The sequence below is a fragment of the Dromaius novaehollandiae genome, chromosome 28 (genome assembly GCF_036370855.1).
Source record: "Dromaius novaehollandiae isolate bDroNov1 chromosome 28, bDroNov1.hap1, whole genome shotgun sequence".
NCBI classification, from domain to species: Eukaryota; Metazoa; Chordata; class Aves; order Casuariiformes; family Dromaiidae; genus Dromaius; species Dromaius novaehollandiae.
The window spans coordinates 5442032-5462388 of NC_088125.1; the positions used below are offsets into that span (position 1 = coordinate 5442032).

At 60.5% G+C, this 20357-nt stretch overlaps 1 protein-coding gene across 4 annotated transcripts in view; it reads left to right on the forward strand.

Moving 5' to 3' along the window:
• The window catches only part of LRP1 (LDL receptor related protein 1), a 95459-nt gene that overhangs the window by 37503 nt on the left and 37599 nt on the right, over window positions 1-20357 (forward strand). For all 4 annotated transcript variants that reach the window (XM_064498438.1, XM_064498435.1, XM_064498436.1 and 1 more), the window contains 13 exons: window positions 9578-9740; window positions 11632-11854; window positions 12164-12353; window positions 13995-14138; window positions 14568-14804; window positions 15445-15625; window positions 16283-16505; window positions 16756-16945; window positions 17306-17431; window positions 18045-18185; window positions 18525-18650; window positions 18906-19022; window positions 19124-19204. In XM_064498438.1, coding sequence (XP_064354508.1) covers window positions 9578-9740; window positions 11632-11854; window positions 12164-12353; window positions 13995-14138; window positions 14568-14804; window positions 15445-15625; window positions 16283-16505; window positions 16756-16945; window positions 17306-17431; window positions 18045-18185; window positions 18525-18650; window positions 18906-19022; window positions 19124-19204 — 2142 coding nt within the window. The remainder of the gene's footprint in view (window positions 1-9577; window positions 9741-11631; window positions 11855-12163; window positions 12354-13994; window positions 14139-14567; window positions 14805-15444; window positions 15626-16282; window positions 16506-16755; window positions 16946-17305; window positions 17432-18044; window positions 18186-18524; window positions 18651-18905; window positions 19023-19123; window positions 19205-20357) is intronic.

Genomic DNA, 20357 nt, shown 5'->3' on the forward strand with positions numbered 1-20357 from the left:
CCCAAAAGCAGCAGCCTCCCAGCCTTTGAGGCTTTTATTGTGAGCGTTGTGTCAGCTCGCAGGGATGTGATCAAGCGCAGCTCAGCTTTCAAGAAAAGGGAAGATTGCTTTGCCTTTGCTATGGAAAAATACTCGAAAACATGTGTCAGGAGACCTAAAAGCTGAGTTTCTCAAGGGATCTCATGGTGATTCTCCCCTTCCCTGCTCCTCCCCCCCCCCCTTTTTTTTCCCCTTTCCGGGACAACTCGTGACTTTTGCACGGGCGCAGCCGGTGACTCTGCAGCTCCAGTGCTCGTTTCCCTGACCGCATGTTTTGTGCCAGCAGATTGCTGGTGTCAGTACGCTTAACTCATGGCCCCGGGGCTTTAGGTATCTGGGGTTTTGTTTTTCTTCTTAAGACAGCATTTGGAAGGGCCTCGGAGCACTTTTCCTCAGGGGAAGGAGAATTGCCGGGGCAGCGATGAGGTCCGTAGCTGCAGATCTGCTGGTGCCCCCGGCACCGGGAGGGGAAGCAGCCGGGGCTGGTGGCAGCCGGGGCTGGTGGCCTGGCGGAGTGTGCTGGCACGTCGGCTCCTTGGGGGGACGTTGCCAGGGATTCTGGGAAAGGGCTGCAGAGGCTTCTTGATTTATTATTTCTTGTTTTAAGGTTTGTTGTTTTCCTTTTTTCTTTTATAAAACAAGCCCCCAGGAAGGGGTTTGAAATACCATGATGCGTGATCCCGAGTGCATTATAAACCTTAAACGATAGCAATCTGGCCATTATTAAAATACCTTCCTGGGCAGCATCTATCTAAACAAGCCTGTCTAGGAGGCTGTTTTCCTTGACTCCATTTCAGCCCCGTTGCACATAATGACCTGTTCTGCTGCCAGCAAGCAGAAAAGCTGTAGGGTTTGGGACAAATTGATTTCAGGAGATGTTGGTCTGCAGAGAAATCCAAGTACATTTCTTTCCCCACTTTGCATGGAAAGCTATTTTTCTTCCTTGCTGCCTCATCCTAGCCAAGAAAGAGGCTCTGATGTGAACTCACTTGGCAGGAGAGCAGGATGATTGGTAATTTCATCTGCTGATTCCTTTCTTTTCGTTTAACCGTTTGACTGTTCTCACACCAGCGACTCCTAAGAGCGCAGGATGCGTTTTTTCCTCTTCCTGCTTCACCTGCCGCCGGGTCCGGGCCGGCGTGCTCAGCCCACGCGCCGCTGCGTCACTCCCCGGTGCTGGTCGAGGGACGCCTGCGGGGCCGGGATGGCCGGGACGTGCCCCGGGGCGGCCGGGGTCCCGTGCAGGCACAGGCCCTGCGCTCAGGCAGCCGGCCGGCTTTGCCTGCGTTTTCCCCCAAACGCCAGGGCTTCTGCAGGGCTTTGCCGGCTCCGGCACTCCCTTCCTCCGCTGCTCCGTGCTGCCGCGCGGGTCCCCGGTGTCAGCGTGGCCGAGCAGGGAAGGAGCTTCCCCGTCCGGGCCGGGGAGCAGCTGCCCGTGCTCGGCCGGCTCCGGCCCTTCCCTGGTGGGGGGCAGCTCGCGCTCTGTTAAGCTCTTATTGTACAGAGGGGAAAAAAGGAAGGAGAAGGAAGCAAAAGTCCTTCAGGTCACACAGAGCCTTGGTCTCGGGAGGGGAACGACGGCCCCGTTAGCTGTCGAAGCCTCGTGCTGGGGAGCGGAGGGGAAGCTGCCGGCCTGCTCTGTCCCGGCGAGGGCCTGGCCGCGGCCGGGGTCTCTGCACCGGCGGCGGGGAGCAGCCGGCCTGCCCTTGTCCCCGCGCGGTCCCTTCCCCGCGGCGGCGGCCGGGTCGGAAATAACAGGGTGGAATTAACTTCTGCGGCAACGGGGTGCCCTTGTGCGCGGAGACAGGTTTGGCTTTTCCAAGGGAAGGGAGCGTGTTCGTCCCTGCCAGCGGCTGCCAGGGCTGACGGCTGCTGTGCTGGCCTCGCCCTGCCCCAGGCCTTGCTCCCCCTTAGTCTTGTCGGACTCCCCTCCCAGAGAAAAGCCATCCCAACGACCTGGTCGGCCCTGCCCCATGTTCCTGCTGCTGGAAGTGCCTCATTAAGGAAGAGCAATTAGCAGTTCGTTGGCTGTCCTCCACGCAGCTCGGGGGGGGGGGGGGGGGGGGGGGGCGTGGCCAGGCTTCGCTGGGAGCCGCGGGGCTGAGGCCCCGGAGGAGGAGACAGGGGCAGGGGACAAGGCGGGAATTGCGCAGCAGGACCCGTCTCCAAGGTGCCACCTGGGCCTCTCCCCTAGGGACATCGAGGCCACGTCAGGACTGGGAAGCGTGTGCGGCCCCCGACCATCTGCCCTAGGATGCGGCTGCGATGCTGTGCTTGCCACAGAGACGGAGAAGCTGAGGCACTGAGACCGCTGTTGCGGTAGCTCAGGCCGGGTTGTCCCCGCGATCCCTGTGTTTGCCCACCCTTGGGCTCGGAGTCGGTGCGTGGCGAGGAGGGAGCTGAGCCCCGGCTTCGGGCCCCGCCGCGGTGGGGCTGCGCTGATGTGAGGCTGGAGGTCTGCCGAGCGCGGCGGAGGAAGGTCCGGGCGGGGGGCCGCCAGCCTGGCCCCGCTCTGCCGCTGGTGACGAGGCACTGGGTGCCCGACCTGGGGGTCCATCCCGGGGCAGCTCCTCTCCGGAGGGGCCGACTGTTCTCCCCATCTCCAAGGAGAGGTGGTCTCGCTGCTCTTCAGCAGGGTGATGCACAGACAGCTGTAATGAAAGCATAACTACTGCTCAGCCTGCCTTTAAAAACAGCCCCGCTCTGGATGGCTCTGCTGGAATTTCCCTCTCGTGGTGGCCCCGCTCGCGGCTCGGCAGCACCTGGATAAGAGCCCGGTGGCCGCACTCTGCGGAGGCCGAGGCGGCGCCTCCGGCGGGAGGGGGCTCGGAGGGGCCCGGGGGGAGCTCCGGCGCGGGCCCGTGGCTTGGGCGCTGGGGCCGCGCGAGCGTCTCGTCGGGCGTCCTGGCCGCCGGCCACCCCGCCGTTTCTGCTCCGAGCTAAACAGCTTGCGAGAGTATTTTCCAAAATTCATTATTTATTTATTAGCTTGGTTTTCTAAGGAAACAGGGAAGTTTTGAGATTGCAACTCCCTCTCCCAAGGACATCTGTGTTCCTGAAAACAGGCAGCTGGGTTGAAGGAAAAAGGCTGTGTTAGACCCTCCTTTCCCCGGATGGGAGGTGGCCACGTGCACAGCCTCTATTAAACATCGGAGAATCCAGAATCCACCCGTGGCTGCTCACCCTCCAGGCGGATTTGTAGGAAACCAGGTTTCGTTGTCCCGCTGCTGTTGGAATAACTTTCCATTTTCGGAATAAACTGCCCGCGTTGGTGCGAAGGCCCAAGGGGCGGTGGTGGCTCCGGGGACCGGCAGGTCGCGTGCTGGGAGGTGCCGGGTGGATGTTCCCGCTGGTGGGGCCGAGGCGTCCCTGTCCCTCGCAGCGGTTGCTGGGACCACAGGTGCCCTTCGGGGCCAGAGTTTGTCTCTGTGCATGCCCTGTTAACTTACTCTTAATTAAGGAAAATTGTCCCCAGGAGCAATGTGTGCCCATAAAGCGTTTTGTTGTTACAGAGAATGTCTTGTTCTCCGGGGGGAGGATGTGTGTGTACAGAGGGAAGAGGCAGAAATGCCTCCAGATTATGGTATTATGTAAATGTATCAAATGGATCATTCCATATAAAAAAGAAAGTAGGAAACCGATGTATTTGAGAAGCCCTGGGGACTGCATTCCTGACAAACCTTCATTCCTCCTCTGGAGGCGGTTTTGAACTGAAACATTCTGCAGCTTCTCCAAGATTTTATCCTTTAGAAATCGTGTTTCCGTCGACTCTTCTCCTGCACGCGGGCCCGCTGCCGCGCGGCGGGGAGCTCAGGCACCAGCTGGGGGGGGACTTCACCCACAGGTTGGCCACAGCCTCCCCTGGCCTGGCCGATCTCTGATCTCCGTGGTCTCCATCTTCCTCTGCGCCTGGTCGCTGCAGCCCAGGCGCCTCGTCCGGACACTTACTTATCTCCTACGGCTCGCCGGGCAAGCTGAGCCCCGCTCATGTCCGGGGTCCCATCCCCTGCGGCTGAACCAGGTCCGTTTTCTGCTGGAGGGAAGTTGCTGCCTCTAAAGCTTTGAAAGCAAGAAGTTTTAAGCTGGTTTTAGAACCAGCCGTGTTTGAACATAAATTTTTTTAATCTGAAATCAGCCCACACGCTTCCGCAGCAGAGCCCAGTTCAGCTCCTTGGCCTGTCCCGTGCGCTGGAGCGAGGGTGGCGGGGGGGGACGTCGTGCGAGTTGCTCCGTGCTTTGTGTCAGAAGCGGTGGGGCTTGCGGCTGCTTCGCAGGGGCTTCCCAGCGGAGCGAGGACCTTCCTGAGCGGTGTCCTGCTCCAGGCACCCCACGAGGAGGGCTCACTCCTAGGAGCAGTGGAGAGGTTTGGTTTCTTGGCGACTGCGGCCGGCAGAGCGCTGACTTCCAAGCTGTGGGCTCACCTCGCAGCTGGTTTCTCCTGCGTGCTGCAGGCGTGCACGCGTCGGGTGAGCCTTTGGGCTGCACACGTCTTAACCTCTTTCGAAACGAGTTGCTTTGAGCTCGTGTTGAAATCTGTGTGTCAGTCTGAGAGAAGATTGAGCATTTCCTTCCTTTTTGTGTCAGCGACAACTGATTTATTTGTGGACTGCACAGCAACTGATTCATGTGGAAGAAAGTTTGATGTGCTGGGTCAGCAGAGCTAGTTCCCCAAAGAGCCCGTGGGGTGGATCAGATGCTCTGCTGCTCTGCTAAGGGAGCAGAGAGCGTCTCCCACAGGAGCTCCCATGGCCAAACTGGTGGCACCAGCGTGTCCGAGCTGCTTGAGTAGGACAGAAGATACACCCAGTATCGAAACTGGAATTAGAGAGGGGAGAATATTGTAGTGTGCTAGCAGGCTTGTAAGACCTGGTGGGACCACGAGCGGGGGGCCTGGGAGGTCACCTTTAGCAGGCTCTTCGTGGCATGCTGGCTGCAGAGGCTCCTTCAGCGTCCTTCACCCATGGTGTGACCATGGAAAGGAAGAAGGAAAAGCCAAGGTTGGGGTGATGCGGATTATTTTGGGGAAGAGCCTTTAGCAAATGCCTGGTCAGGGTCACTTGTGTTAGGATCAAGCTTGAATCAGGGAAACATCTGTGCAGGGTCAGTCTCAGCATCTGCTGAAGCGGCCAGCTTGCGGTGTCGGGCAAGGTGCCTCCTGCGTGCTGACAGCGTTTGGTGCGCTCTCACGCCCCTCTCCCCAAAGCAAAGCCCCCCTCTGCAGCCCCCCGAGCTGGCTGCAGTTCAGGCCAGCGCTTGTTCTGGGGCTGCTGGCGTCGGCCGCGGCTCTTCGGCCCTGCCGAGGTTGCTTAGCTTCTTCCGGGAAGAGCCTTTAAAGTTGACGGTTCCCTCCTCTCTGCCCCCTCTGAAAGTTCATTTTCAAATGCTCCAGCAAATAGATAAATCAGAGCACATTAGTTTTGCGTGTTGCAATTGCATGCAACACCCGGCACTGGCTGAGCAAGGAGGAAGAGTCGGCTCTCGGATGGGAGCTGGGCAGGAGCATTAGCTCGCCGGCCGGCCTGCCCGCACCGCCTGGGCTGCTGCCGGTGGCTGTGGTATCCTGGGCTGTTTCTGCCGTGAAATCGGTGCCCTGTGTGTGCGGTGCCAGGGAAGCAGCTCTCCTGCTGCCCTCGCCAGCTGTCTGGGACAGGAAGGGTCCTGGAGGGGCAGCTGGGCTGGGGCACCCGGAGCCGTGGGCACTGGGGGGAACAGCGAGGAGCCGGCTGCAGCCCCTCTTCCTCGGTGCCCTGCCTCCCGTGGGGGGAAGCGCAGGCCTGCGAGCGGGGAGGGAGAGGCCGCCGTGTTCACCGCTTTCCTCCCCCAAAGCAATCCGACAGCGAATGGGGAGAGGTTTCTGCAAGTTAATGTTAGGGGTTAAAAATAGACCTTTGCTAAGTTAGCTTCCACGGAAAGTTCAAGAGGAAATCCAGGTTTAGCTGAAGGTACAAGAAAGAGCTGAAAATAATAATAATAATAAAAAAACCCGATTCCTGTAAAGGAGGGGGGGAGGGAGAGCGAGCAGGGAGAAAAGGAGCAATTTGAAAAACAAAAGCCTTTGAGAAGTGTAATGCTTTCCAGCTGCAAAAATACAGCCTAGGAGAAGAGCAAGTGCTTGCGTCACCTCCAGCTCCTGCGCCGCGCCGTGCCGGGCTCCGGCCGTGCCGGGCTCCCACCTGGGCATGGCCGGGGGCCGCGGGAGCATCCCGCCGCAGGACGGGGGCTTTGCCCAAGCGTTGGCTGGGCAGGGGGGTCGTGCCCGGCTTCGGTTTGCTCAGCGCCTTTGCTCCGCTCCGGTGGTGCAGGCCGTCAGTTGTACCTGGTGCCAGGAGGGACGTTCCCACCCCCCGGGACAGGGGATGGCCACAAACGCTGTGTGGAGGAAGCTGTGGGCCCTCACAAGTGAATGATGTGAAATCTGTGATTTGTCTTTGGCTTTTTCTCTTCTAATTTTTATTTGGCCTTTCAATAGCACGTTTGTGAGCTTCCTCCCAGCTGGAGAAGCTAGAAGCTTCCTGCAGCGCAGCTGGAAGCCGTCAGGGAGGAGCAGGAGTCCTGTGACTCCGGGAGCCGAGGCTTCGGGGGAGAATAGAGTCTAGAAAAAGTCTAGAAAATGAAGCCTGCGTGAGCGCTGGTAAGAGAGCAGCCAATGTGCTGGCTGCTTCCAGCCAGACCCACGCTTTGCAACCCTTGAGGGAGGAAGGCGGTGAGGAAGAGGAAGCCTGCTGTTGGGAGGAGCTGCACCGCCGTCCCAAACCATCCTGCAAACCAAAACCTGTTGAGAACCCTGGAGCTGGAAGGGTAGAGGAGGGGAGGCTGCCACAGGCCGGTGTCCTGTGTCCGGGGGGCCGAGTCCCGGCTTTGTGCTGTTGTCCCACCGGGCGCTTTCGCTGCACTCGCTGCCTGCTTTTCCCATCCTTCTTGGATCGCCGTGCTGGTCCTGTGACTCTGACTCAGAGCTACGCAGGTTCCAGCCAAGATCTGATTTTTTGGGGAATTTTTGCGAATCCCCTTGGTAAAGCGTTTTTCACCCAGGCATGGCTCTGTGCACATCTCCCTCCCACCCTCTCCTCTCGTCAGATATTAATGAATCAGGGCTGGGGGGTGGCGGAGGAAGGGGCGGAGGACGGGATCGGCTGCCTTAGTCACAAGCGGGATGGACGTGGGGGAGAGACAGCAGTGCGGTGGGACGGCGCAGAGCGGAGCTGCGGCGGACGGGAGCCCTTCCAGAGAGCGTGACTCAGTGCGACTGAGATTTTAAAAACGGAGCGTGGCCCTCGCTGGCTGCCGGTCCCCCCGCACCAGGCACCGGGCAGGGACACGCGTCCCCGCGAGTGTGATCTTCCTTAGCCCTGCGCTGCCGGGGCATCGCTTGGGTTCCCAAGCAGGGCCCTGGGGACGTGGAAGTAGTGGTTGGCGCTTGCCCCAAGCATCCCTGGGGCAGCTTGCAAAGGGGGGGACGGTTGCCCTGTTCTAGGCAGAGCGCGAAAGCCCTGGTGCCGGGCGCTGCGCTGCTGCTCCTGGAGGCAGCCCCGGCTGCGAGGTTTGCGACCGAGCAGCGCAGCCGGGATGCCGGCTTGCAGACCGTCCCGCGCACCAGTGGATGACCACAGGCTGCTCGTGCCAGCGCTGGAGGTAGGCAGGCCCCTCTCCAACGTGCTCGTAGACCCAAACACCCGTCCTCCAGCGCTGAAGTCACGAAACGGCTTCTGCCCGCTAGTGCAGGTCCCTGCGTCCAGCACGGTGTTCCTGCCCCTCGCCTGTTGCCTTTGGGGCACAGTGATTTTCAAAGGTTGGGGAACCACTTGCAGAGAGATGGTCCTTAAATTGTCTTTCCAGTGAGACAGAGGGACATGTCAGTGCCTTTATGGAGAGACCTTTGCAGTGGCTCTGGCTGCACTGGGCACGAGCCCTGCAGGTACTCGCTAGCCAGGATGAGCATATGCGTGTCTTGTCATCCAGCTGTGTCTGGTGCAGCCTTTTGAATAGGTTTCTGCTCAGCCTGAAGGTTTCTGTTGCCAGTCTGCGTGTGGATACCCAGCAGCAAGTGAGGGAGAGGCGTCGGGAGTCCCGACTCGCCGCTGCTCTCGTGCTTTGCCCGGCAAGACGACCCCTTGCAGAGCTGGGATCGCAAACAGCTGACTTGTGCCCCCACCCCAGCCGTGCTCCCCTTGCGTGTCAGGCGGCATGCTCTCTGCAGGCCTTCAGCTTAGCTGGTTTGATGCTAATTCCTTGGCGCTGGCTGTTTCCACTTGTTTTTTATGAGGGATAAATCATGCTGGGCGATAGCTGCGAGACAGGGCCAGCCTCGCCTTTCCGGAGGGGAGGGGATAGCGCCGTTAGTCATCGACTTGCAGCCCGAGGCCCCTGGGACCCGCGATAGCCAGCAAGACCTTCCTGTCCCTGGGGCAACGGGCTTGACCCGAAATGCAAGTGACTAAGATGGTCCAGATAGCTGGGAGACTTGGGCTGGGGGGGGGGGGGGGGGGGGCACCTGCAAAGTCATTGGGTTTTTGCGAGTTAGGTGTTTGTCACAGGCTAGGCAGTGCTTCGCGGTGCTAAAGTGCAGAAGGTCATGATAAAATCGGGCTGAGACCTGCAAGCAGGAGGAGTTTGGGATGTTGCAAAAGGTCCTGGCTTGATTCATCCATTGCCTCTCTGCATGCTCCCAAGCCTCTGCGCTGGTTAATAATTCAGTGGCGTCTGGCCCTGCTCCCCGAGGCTGTCTGGGTCCCCGTGTCCTCGGGCCGCGGGTGCAGGCCTGCCGCTCCCTCGTCCTGATCCCTTGGGTGGGGAGGGGGAGCTGCGACGTGGAGCGCTGCCTGCTTACCGGCAAGGCATTTCGGTGCACTGAGCTTATCCGACTTAACGGGCTTTCACTGGTTTAATTAAATACTCAAACGCTGCGTGCCAGAAGCTGTCTCGCACCTGCCTCTGGGCTTGGGGCATTCTTGCAGCCCAGGAGCTGCACTACTTCGTTCTCCGGGAGCTGCCTTCGGCCTTCTCCCCCCTCCAGTGCCCGCAGCCGAGGGTCCTCCTCTGCGCCCCGGCGGCGTTCCTGCTGCCTTCCTTGCCCGGCTCCTCCGATGTCTCTGACAACGCTGTTGCTCGCTGCAGCATTGGCTGGGAGATGACGGGTCCTGTCTGCCCAGGAGAGACCCAGGGTGGGGGGAAAGGAGAGGACGGCTTGCCGTGCCCATCCAAGGCTTCCAGGTGAAGCAGAGCCTTCCCCGGCGAGGCAGGGCGCCAGCCTGGCTTCTGGTGCCACAACCGCGCCGGGTGACCAGGGCTCGGCTGCTTCTCTGTGCTCCGGCCCAGCCCCTCACGCGCTGCAGACTGCGGTTTCTCCATGGTGCGCAGTTCCCTGTTTCCCAGCCACGTTTGTGTTTGAGACGCCCTGGTGGGTTAGGAAGCGGTCAGAGACCCGGCGCGTTCATCCCACGTAGGCGTGGGTCTGGCTGCCTGCCGGAGCTCCCGGTGCAGGGCTTCCCGGCTCTCTCCCTGACTAACCTGTCTTCGTCCCCCTTCTCCCGTGGCCTAGATGTGGAGCAGATGGCTATCGACTGGCTCACAGGCAACTTCTACTTCGTTGACGACATCGATGACAGGATCTTCGTCTGCAACAAGAATGGAGTCACCTGCGTCACTCTGCTGGACCTGGAGCTGTATAACCCCAAAGGGATAGCGCTGGACCCGGCCATGGGGTAAGGGTGCTGCTGGCGGTGGGAGGGCTCGGCGTCGCCGCCTGAGCCCACGCCGTCACGGCGGGCTGGTGGAGCGAGCAGGAGGGACCGGCTCCTGGGCGGCCGAGCTGGGAACGGCCGAACCCGACCCTGGGTCTTCTGACTGGCTGCCCTGGGTGACAGCGGGTGTGTTGCCCTTACTTCTGCTGCTGGTGGAGCCTCACGCTCCGCTTGTGTTCGCTTTCTGGAAGTTTCTCTGTGGAAACGCAGCTTCCCCATGCTGCCCAACCGGGGCAGCGGGTTTTCCAGTCCGTAGGAATGCCCCTGATGGTACCAGACCTGCTGACCAGATTAATGACAAGTTGCCACTTCCAGCTTGTGGCTGAGCGATTAGAGCTTTCTAATGGCTTTCAGGAGCCGAGACGTGTCAGATCCTTGCCTGGGTTGAATAGCTCCCCTCGTGTCTGTTTATCCTGGGTGCTGCGGGCAGATAACGCCACTCGTGCAGCTGCCTTTTGCAAAATCTCTTGCATGGGGAAGCTGTGATGCTGAATCATCAGCGTGGCTCCGGGTGTGTGGCAGCTGCTGAAAAACGGGAACAGGAGAGAGCGAGGTTGCTTGGGGCAGAAAACACTTGGTGCGTGAAATGGTGCCAGGTGCTTTGCGTGAGAGGAGTCCAGTCACGGGGTACACGTGTGTGCGAGGAATCCAGCTGCCCGGGGGAGTCTATCAGCGTGTTCACGTGGTTGTGTGTAGCCCAACAGTGTTGACCATCCATGCCCGGATGATGAGAGCTGATATCATTGAGCAGAAAAGCTAAAGAACCTTTTATAAATAAGTAATACCACACAGCAGTCTGGACACAGACTCTCTGGCCTCTTGCAGAACAGGCGGTTGCGTTAATCGCTGCAGGTGATTGAGTTAATGTGTTGTTGGCTGCTCGTGCTCTGCTGCTGAGATGCAGCAGGACGACGTGGTTGCTGGTCATCATCTGAGCGTGCTTCGCAGGTGTTGCACTGGGGCTGCTCCAAGGAGCTCGCCGGGTGGTTGGCGAGGGTCAGTGTGCTGAGCCCGGGCGCTGCGCTGCTCCTTGCCCAGGAAGTGCCGCGGTCAGAGCGGTCACAGGCACGCGTGACACCTGCCTAGATGGGTCCAGTTGGGTTTGAACATGTCAGTTGGTGGAGGGCCTTGGACCTCTTCCTGGTGACACTAGCAAATCTTGGTCCAAGCTTTTGTTTGCACGTCCCTTGCCTTGGTCAGCATCTCTGCCGGGGTCTGTGCAGCTTCTCTGAGCTCACCGTGGTGCTGGGCCGGGCAGCCCTGTGCCGAGGGCGCCGGCAGCCCTGGGCGCAGCTGGGCTGCGACGCAGCTGGAACAGCCTCGGGGACGCAGCTGTGAGTGGCTCTGCGGAGCTGGCCCCAGCTGGGGGACCCGGCCACCCACCTGCCCCAGGCTGGGGAACCTACCGTCCCCATGACCTCGATTTTAAGTCCAGCCAGCAGCAGCTGATAAGCGCAGTGAACAGTGATCTTGCTGAGTCAGCACTTTGCTTGCGGTTGTGCCATGAGTGTTCCTGCTTCCTCTGAGCTGGGCAGTGGCTCATAAACGTTTCTGTACATGTGCGTGCATGCTGGCACACTCTGGCACCTTGGCGTGTGTGTGACTGCAAAGGTGCAGGTGCAGATGGCCTGTGTGCTTATGCAGGCATGCTTCTGCCTGTGGATGACTGTGAGTCTGTGCATGATCCGGTGAGTGTGGGAGCGTGTGTGCATGTGCAAGCCCGTGTCTGTAAGCCTGTGTGCACGATTTGTGTGTGTGTGTGATCCCAGTCACGTGTTGTCCCTGTGCCCCTCAGTCTGGTTCCAACGTGACATCCATGGTCTGAGCTCCCATGTTTGCCCTTCTCGTGCAGCAAAGTGTTCTTCACGGACTATGGGCAGATCCCCAAGGTGGAGCGCTGTGACATGGACGGGCAGAACCGCACCAAGCTGGTGGACAGCAAGATTGTCTTCCCCCATGGCATCACCTTGGACTTGGTGAACCGGCTCGTGTACTGGGCTGATGCGTACCTGGACTACATTGAGGTCGTGGACTATGAAGGCAAGAACAGACATACCATCATCCAGGGCATCCTGGTGAGTGGGGCCCAGAGGGGAGGGCAGGGCGGGGAAGACTTTGATGGCGGTGTGTCCTGGAGACCAGTCTGAGGTTGGCCTGCTGAGTGGCACTTGTTCACAAGCTTTGCTTTGCTGATCCAGCAAAGAAAAGGTGCTAGTTGCTGAGCTCTGATGGGTCCTGCAATACCTGTCTGCCAAGCCTGTCCCTTGCCTTAAGGGAAGGGAGGGAGGAGGACCACAGGGCAGGAAGCAGCGGCTTCGTACTGGAGCTGTGGTTCCCACGTCTCCTCCTAAATTCCTCACGGATGTCTGCATGGTGCCTTCCAGATTGAACACCTCTACGGGCTCACCGTCTTTGAGAACTACCTCTATGCCACCAACTCTGACAATGCAAACGCCCAGCAGAAAACCAGCGTCATCCGGGTCAACCGTTTCAACAGCACTGAGTACCAAGTGGTGACAAGGGTGGACAAGGGAGGAGCGTTGCATATCTACCACCAGCGACGACAGCCCACAGGTGGGAGCCCCTGACACCGTTCCTGGCGTTTGCCTGTCGGGGGACTGCGTGTCTTGCGCTGTGCTGTTTCTGCAGGCAGAGCCCCCCCAACCCCTCAGCCGTGGGTGTGCTTTGCCTCAGGGCTTTGCTTGGCCGAAGGGCCGGGAGCAAAGAATCAGCGAGAACTGCAGTGCAAAAGCAGCCCAGCCTGTTGTGACACACGGGACCCCGTCCCTGTCACCGAGGAGCTGCTGTTCTGCCCCAGAGCCCCGAGGGGCTCTGAGCTGGTAGTGGACGGTTCTCCCCTTCGCCCCGCGGTGCAGCACACCCAGGGGCTCTGCGCCCCACTCGCCTCCCCTGCGGTGCTAGGCAGAGGTGCGCTCAAGTTCGGCTGCGCGGCGCAGTGCTGCTGCTGGTGCATCGTTCTGCAGCCCTCCAGCCACCCTGGTTTGTGCCCTCGCAGGGGAGGGAGGGGAGCAAGCAGGGTACTGAACGCCAGACAGGCATGCTGGAAAGCACCAGGGACGGGGGAGCTCAAAATCCGGCTGCCCAGAGCTCCCCAGGGAAAAGAGGAGTCCGCCGCTGAGCTTGCCGTGCTCCGTAGCAATTCCCTGAGCTGACATCTCGCTGTCAGCCCTCCCCGACAAGGGGATTTGCATGTGATTCCTCTTCTCCAGGCAGCTGCACCAGGGCTGATGTTTTAATGGGTTGCCACACACCCGGGAAGGCCCCCCCCTTCTCTTACCCCCTGCTATCTCCCTGTCTCTTTTTGTGAGATAAAATGACAGCTGTCCCCAAGGGCCATGTGGCCTGCACGGTGTGATTGATGGATTACATCTCAGTAAGGAGAGCAAGGGGAAAGCTGAGCAGATGCGGCAGCTTGAAATATTAATGGCTCCCTTTTAAGGTGCCTGCTCTTTCTGTCCCCGCTGCTAGCTCGTTCATCCTTTGACCGGGGCTTTTTGCTCCTGGAGGCCAGTGGGATTTCAGAAGAGTTACGAGGCCTCGGTGTTGCACCATCCCCGCCTCATGTCCCTCCCCACTTTGTCTACTCCACCCCCCCAGCACCTTCCTTGCAGTTAATCAATTTGCATGATTTAAATCCTCTTAGTGTCTGCAGTCTGTTTGGCATTTTCCAGAATACAAAACTAATCAGGAGATTTCTGAGTAGGAAAAGAGTGTGATTAAGGAGGCCGGCGGGGCCGGGTGCTCGCTGCCTCCCGGCGCTGTGTTGGGGCCGGGCCGCTGGCCCTGCATGGCCGCAGCCTGAGGACACGGTGGCATTCGCAAGGGGCGGCACAGCAGGACAAGGGCAGCGCGGTTATGGCAGTGTGCTGCGACACAGAAGACCTGGTTTCTGCTTCTGGCTCTGCCAATGAGTGGTCTTGGGTCTTGGGCAGGTCCTGTCCGATCTCCGCGCTAGTCTGTCCTGGGCAATGCTTAGCTCCTTGTCGCTGGCGCCTGAAAGGGGCACGTCAGCCCAGGGAACAGCAGCTCGAGCCAGTGGCAGTGGCAGGTGTAGGAATTTCCCCTGTCTCTGCAGTTGCAGGCTGGTACCCCGGTGGGTACAACGCTGGTTGGGAAGGCTGCCTTTGTGCGGCTTTGCCTTCAGAGACAGTAAAACGCACCGCTGAACCCCTCTCTCTATCGATGTTGTTCTAGTGCGGAGCCATGCCTGCGAACCAGATCAGTTCGGCAAACCGGGAGGCTGCTCCGACATCTGCCTCCTTGGGAACAGCCACAAGACCCGAACCTGCCGCTGCAGGTCTGGGTTCAGCCTGGGCAGTGACGGGAAGTCCTGCAAAAGTGAGTTGCGTCCCTCACTGGAGCGCCGCAGGAGGGCAGGGTGAACGGCGGGGGGGGGTCGGGGTCAGCAGCTTCCCGGCTCTGCAGGACAGAGGGAGCACAAGCAGGGTGGCATTGCGCGCGTGCCAAAGGGTGGGGAGCACACCAGGTCTGGGGCAGGCAGGGCTTTTCAATTCTTTTCCTCCTGGTTGCAAACAACCCTTTCCCTCCTGCGTTAAGCAGTGGGCTGCCTGCAGGGGTCTGCAGTCTGTGCAGGTGTGTGGCATACGGGGGACAGGTCGCTGCTTCCGCCTGTCCTTTCTGTCGCAGAAGCCATGTGGGGTTGTGAGCGCGAGGTGCTGCCTGCCCTCCGCGCAGGCGTAGGTCCATGATGGACCCCGTGCTGCCCTGACCCGGCTGGGGGTGATGGCCCTCCCCTTCTCTCTGCAGAGCCAGAACACGAGTTGTTCCTGGTGTACGGGAAGGGGCGTCCCGGCATCATCCGCGGGATGGACATGGGAGCCAAGGTGCCCGATGAGCACATGATCCCCATTGAGAACCTCATGAACCCCCGAGCACTGGACTTCCATGCTGAGACCGGCTTCATCTACTTCGCCGACACCACCAGCTACCTCATCGGGCGCCAGAAGATTGATGGCACGGAGCGCGAGACCATCCTGAAAGATGGTATGTGGCTGAGGGCTCGGGCTGGTTCCTCGTCAGCGTGTTTGGGCCCCGGGAGCCAGGAGCAGTTGCTATTAGCATATTTCCTTGTGTAATGGCAGCAGTTCTGTTCTCTCCCTTGCATATTTGATCGCTAAAACTAAGATTTGAAGCTGTTAGTTGGGTCTGTCTGCAGACTGCCAGTGAGGGACAAGCACAGCACACGTTCCCCAGCAGCAGTGGTTTAAGGACTCCTAGGCCACGACTTGTAGCAGCTCTGGATGTGTCCGCAAACTGGCCCACGCTCACCCATTCGGATGAGAACAAGAGGAAGGGGTGGAGGATCCTCAGTCCAGATCACATGGGCTCTGTAGGGTGGCCGATCTGTCAACACCGTCTACCAAGGGCGTTTGCGTTACCTCTGGGCAAAGCCGCCAAGGGCGCTCCTGAGTTCTGCTTGCTCCGGACCAGGCTCCCGGGGCTCCAGCACCCTGGGGAAGCTGCGCACACTTGGGCTTGGGGAGGTGGTGTTCCCTGTCAGGGTCAGTTGGATCAGTGGTGCTGTGTGTGCCATGAATCATATGGGGCTGTCGTTTCTGCTTCTCGTCTTCCTGCTGCCACACCAGCTCTGTTGATTAACGCACGCTCTTGCTTTTCCCTAAAGGCATTCACAATGTGGAAGGGATCGCTGTGGACTGGATGGGGAACAACCTGTACTGGACTGACGACGGCCCGAAAAAGACCATCAGCGTGGCTCGGCTGGAGAAGGCCGCCCAGACACGGAAGACGCTGATAGAGGGGAAAATGACCCACCCCAGAGCAATTGTGGTGGATCCCCTGAATGGGTGAGTGTGCAGAGGGTGGCACGAGGCAGGGCAGAGCTCGTGAGGAGCCTCAGCCGTGGTCCTTTGGCTGAAGGGGAGAGCGATGTGTTCCTCCAGCTGCTCCATCCACCCCACTTTTCGTACGCATCTCCCACCCATTCTCATGCTGGCTCTTGCCCAGCCTGAGTCTCCTGGGTGCTGGGACAGGATGTCCCATGCCCAGAAACGGCTCAGCCAGGCCTGGTGGGGGATGCAAACGCAGTGAGTCCTGTCCTTGCACACTTGCCCTGCTGCTGGAAAGCAGAGGAAGGAGAGTCCTCAGCTGTCCGACATCCAGAGATGTGCTCCCAGCCCCTCTCCCTAGCCACGGCTGCCTGTGCTCGAGCTGGGGCCAAGGGTGCCACGACTGCAGGGTGCTGAGGTCCCGTGCTCAAGTCTGTGCAGCTGCAGCTCCCCTTTCATCGGCTGGAAGGGCATCCCTGGCTCAGGAGAGGGATTTCTGGAGCCTGTGGGAGGTTCTTCCTTTGCCTCTTGTTAGATGCTGGATGACACAGGGGATTTTACTCAAAATGTTGCAAGGGGAAATTGAGGCAGAGTCCAGTCACTCTTCAGATCAGTGGTGGGGTGGACTCAGAGCCCAGATCTCTTTCACCTCTAACAGCTTAGCATCTCTCACAGGTGGATGTACTGGACGGACTGGGAGGAGGATCCCAAGGACAGCAAGAGAGGCAAGATCGAGAGAGCCTGGATGGACGGTTCCAACCGCAACATCTTCATCACCTCCAAGACTGTCCTGTGGCCCAATGGGCTGAGCCTGGACATCCCAGCCAAGATCCTCTACTGGGTGGATGCTTTCTACGACCGCATCGAAATGGTCTACCTGAATGGCACCGAGCGGAAGGCGAGTGGAGGCCCCACCTGCTCCTGCCGGCCGTTGCCCGGGGGGATGTGGGGGCTGTGGGCAGCCAGCCCACCTGCTAGCAGGGCGTCTCACGCCTTGCCTTGGCTGGCTGTGGTCCCGCAGGGCTGTGGGGCGGGCGGCTGGCTTGCATTCAGCCACGCTCCCCTGCTGCCTGCTCCTTCCTCCATCCCCCTGCACGGTGCTCCCCGGCACTGCCCCGAGTAACAGCGAGCCCCTCTGCGCCCTGCAGATCGTGTACGAGGGACCGGAGCTGAATCACGCCTTCGGGCTGTGCCACTACAGCAGCTTCCTCTTCTGGACCGAGTACCGCAGCGGCAGCATCTACCGCCTGGACCAGGCCTCCAAGGTGGTGAGCCTGCTGCGGAACGAGCGCCCGCCCATCTTTGAGATCCGGATGTACGACGCCCAGCAGCAGCAAGGTTGGGGGGCCTCTGCGGTCTTGCACCATGGCTGTCTGTCCATCCCCTACGCCCTCCCCACTCATCCCCATGCACCCTGTGTTTCTTTCCATAAATCCTGCTATCAGTCATCCCAGGCGCTTGACCCTTTTCGCTCCTCCTCCTCTCTCCTGGCATCAGTGGCTGATTCAGCCAGGCCCCCATGCTGTGAGGAGTCCCCAGCGCCTGGCCTGGCCTGCTGCCTTAGGCTCTCCAGCTGGGGTCCCGTTGTGGAACCCATGGAGGGGATTGTGGGGGGCTGAGGGCACCCAGAAGCCCCATGGGGGTCAGCAGGGTTACGCGAACGCTAACGTCCCCTCCTCTCCTGCCTTGTCCCTGCAGTGGGCTCCAACAAGTGCCGTGTGAACAACGGGGGCTGCAGCAGCTTGTGCCTGGCCACCCCTCGGGGCCGGCAGTGTGCCTGCGCCGAGGACCAGATCCTGGGGCTGGACTCGGTCACCTGCCAGGGTAGGCTGCCGCGTGGTGACAGGGTGACGATGGGCTGGCTCTGGGCTCGGGGGAGGCGGGTCCTCCCTGCTCTGCTGGGAGACTGTGGACGAGTCGCATCACCTGCTCCGGTTCCTCCTCTTGTGAAAGAGTGATAAGGCCAGCAGCCTCCCTGGGGAAGCAAGTGGGAATCTCCAGTGGAGGCTGCTCTATGGGAGCTGCCTGCCTTGTGCCAAGGCGTCTGTGCCCAAGCACGCTGGGGTGGCTTTACTCTGCTGCGTCTGAGTTTTGAGGAGAGCCATGCTCAAGATGGGGAGCCCAGGTTTTGCTGGGCTTCATCAGTTCTGCACAAATGTGAGGGGTGAAGTTCTGCTGACGCAGCATGCCCGTGCATGCAGTTATCCGTGGGATCTGTCCCCTTCCGTCCCACACTGCATGATGTCGTGTTGTTGTTGGGAGCCAGTGCACGTGGGCACGGGGTATCTGCATGCGAGCTGCAAGTATCTCAGGTCTGCTGGGCACTCGTGGAGGCAGCCTGCCCGCCTGGGGACGCGGGACTGTCCTCGTGCTGCCCTGCGTCCTGCACTGGCCGCTTGGTTAAAACCAACCCTGACTCTTGCTTTTCCTTTGCCAGCCAACCCGTCCTACATCCCCCCTCCGCAGTGCCAGCCTGGGGAGTTCGCCTGTAAGAACAACCGCTGCATCCAGGAGCGCTGGAAGTGCGACGGGGACAACGACTGCCTGGACAACAGCGATGAGGCCCCCGAGCTCTGCCGTGCGTAGCAGCCCCTGTGCAGGGGGATGGCAGTCCGTGCGCTCTTGGGGCATCGGGATGCAGGCTCAGCCGAGAAATGTGGCTTCCCCCAGATGCGGGGCCGGCAGCCGGGCGGGGGCCGGCAGCCAGGGCTCCTGCATCCCCTGCCCAGCTCTAGGAGGGGAGCAGGTTCACATGATTGCAGTGAGGGAGGAGGAAGGAAAATGGTGATTAGGAACCTGGATCCCCACTTTGATCTGTGACTCTCTTCCCCTTTTTGCCTGGGTTTTTCTCTGCACCAGGAGCAGTGGGGGTGGGGGTTGGAGAAAGGAAGGTCCTGAGCAAATGTCTCCCTCGCAGACCAGCACACCTGCCCTTCGGACCGCTTCAAGTGCAAGAACAACCGGTGCATCCCCAATCGCTGGCTCTGCGATGGGGACAACGACTGCGGGAACAATGAGGACGAGTCCAACTCCACCTGCTCCGGTGAGGAGCCTGCCAGGCCCTTGGGGGACGGAGGGAGGGCTCGCACCGCTGAGCTGAGCCACAGCCTTTGCTGTTCCCTGCATGCGCTGCCGGGGTTTCAGGGGCTCGTGGGGGTGTCTCTGCATGCCAGGTGCCAGCTGCCCTTGCTGCAGTGAGTTTGGCTTCTGCACCTCTGCCGTGGGGTTTGTTCCACCTCTCCCTGGCACACCGCGGCATGGACAGTCATTAAAGCTCTTTCCGTCTCCCCCGGTGCAGCCCGGACTTGCTCCCCCAACCAGTTCTCCTGCGCCAGCGGGCGCTGCATCCCCATCTCCTGGACGTGTGACCTGGACGACGACTGTGGGGACCGCTCCGACGAGTCTGCCTCGTGCGGTGAGCTGGGGCGGGGAGAGCACAGCACCGGGGGCGGCAGCGCGGGGCAGGCGGGAGGACGGGGCTCTCCCGTGCTGATGCTGCCTCTGCCTCCTCCGCAGCCTACCCGACCTGCTTCCCCCTGACGCAGTTCACCTGCAACAACGGCCGCTGCATTAACATCAACTGGCGGTGTGACAACGGTAAGGCCCCGCCGCCCCTCCCGCTGTGCTGGGGTGGCACGGCGCAGCCGCGACGGCGAGATCAGCAGCGGGGGGCAGCCGGGGAGCGGGGCTCTTTGGCCGGCTCGTGTCCGCAAGGGCTACCTCCCTTCGGTCCGCCACTGCATACTGGAGCCCAGGCAGCGAAGGTGTTAGCTGAAGCCGTAAATGCGTCCTGCAGCGCTGGGACCCACGCGTCCCTTGGCCGCCCCGGGGGGGCGGGCGTTGCGGGAGCGGCCTGGCAGGGGTCACTGCAGCAGACCTTAGCCCCAGCGCTTTAATCAAGGTTCCTGTGGCCTGCGCTGATGTCTGGGCTGAGCCAGGCCGCGGGCTTAGCCCTGGGAGCAGCGGGGCAGGGCTCCTGGCGGCTCTGCCCTGGCCTCGCTGTTCTGTTTCCAGGGTCAGGCCTGGGAGAGAGGGTTTGCCCCAAGGCTACTCTCTATCCTCTCAGGTTTATTTTGGGCTTCCTAACAACTCTGCGTTGTTGTTTTAATTAGAGGCTTCAGAATAGGTGAGGCATGTTTAGAGCTGGTGTAAGGGAGGTGAGCAGGGAGCTGCAGAGTGCAAGCCTCTCCCTGGGCTCTTAATGAGCCCGTGGCCTCTTCCTCCTGCCTTGGACCACCAGCTGCAAAGGGACTGGGTGTTTTCCTGGGGATCCGAACAGCGGCCTTGGTGCTGGGCATCTCCGTGCGTGGGAGCCGAGGGCCTGCGGTGGCCAGACCCCGCACGTCCACCGATCCAGAGCCGCCCCCAGCCCCGGCTGCCAAAGGGCTCCTGCCCGCCCACCCGCTGCTGCTTCTGATCTCGCCCAGCGCCCAGGCGTCCCCTCGGCCCTGGCTCTGCACAGTGTCCGTGTGTCCCTCTCCATGTTGGCGTCCACGTCCCCGTGTCAGCCTGTTCTTGTGCCGCTCTCTGTGCCTGTGCTGTGCTGTGTTGTGTTGTTTGTTTGTCATTGTGCCCACTCTACTGTCTTGGTTGGTTCTGTGTTTCAGAAAAAGATTGTGGGGATGGCTCTGACGAAAAGAACTGTCCAAAGCCTACCGGTTAGTGCATAGATCAACATGCACCAGACCCCGGCCCGGCCCAGGCGCCCCTAAACCCGCCGCCCCTCTGGGGTGCCACGTGCCCCCTTGCG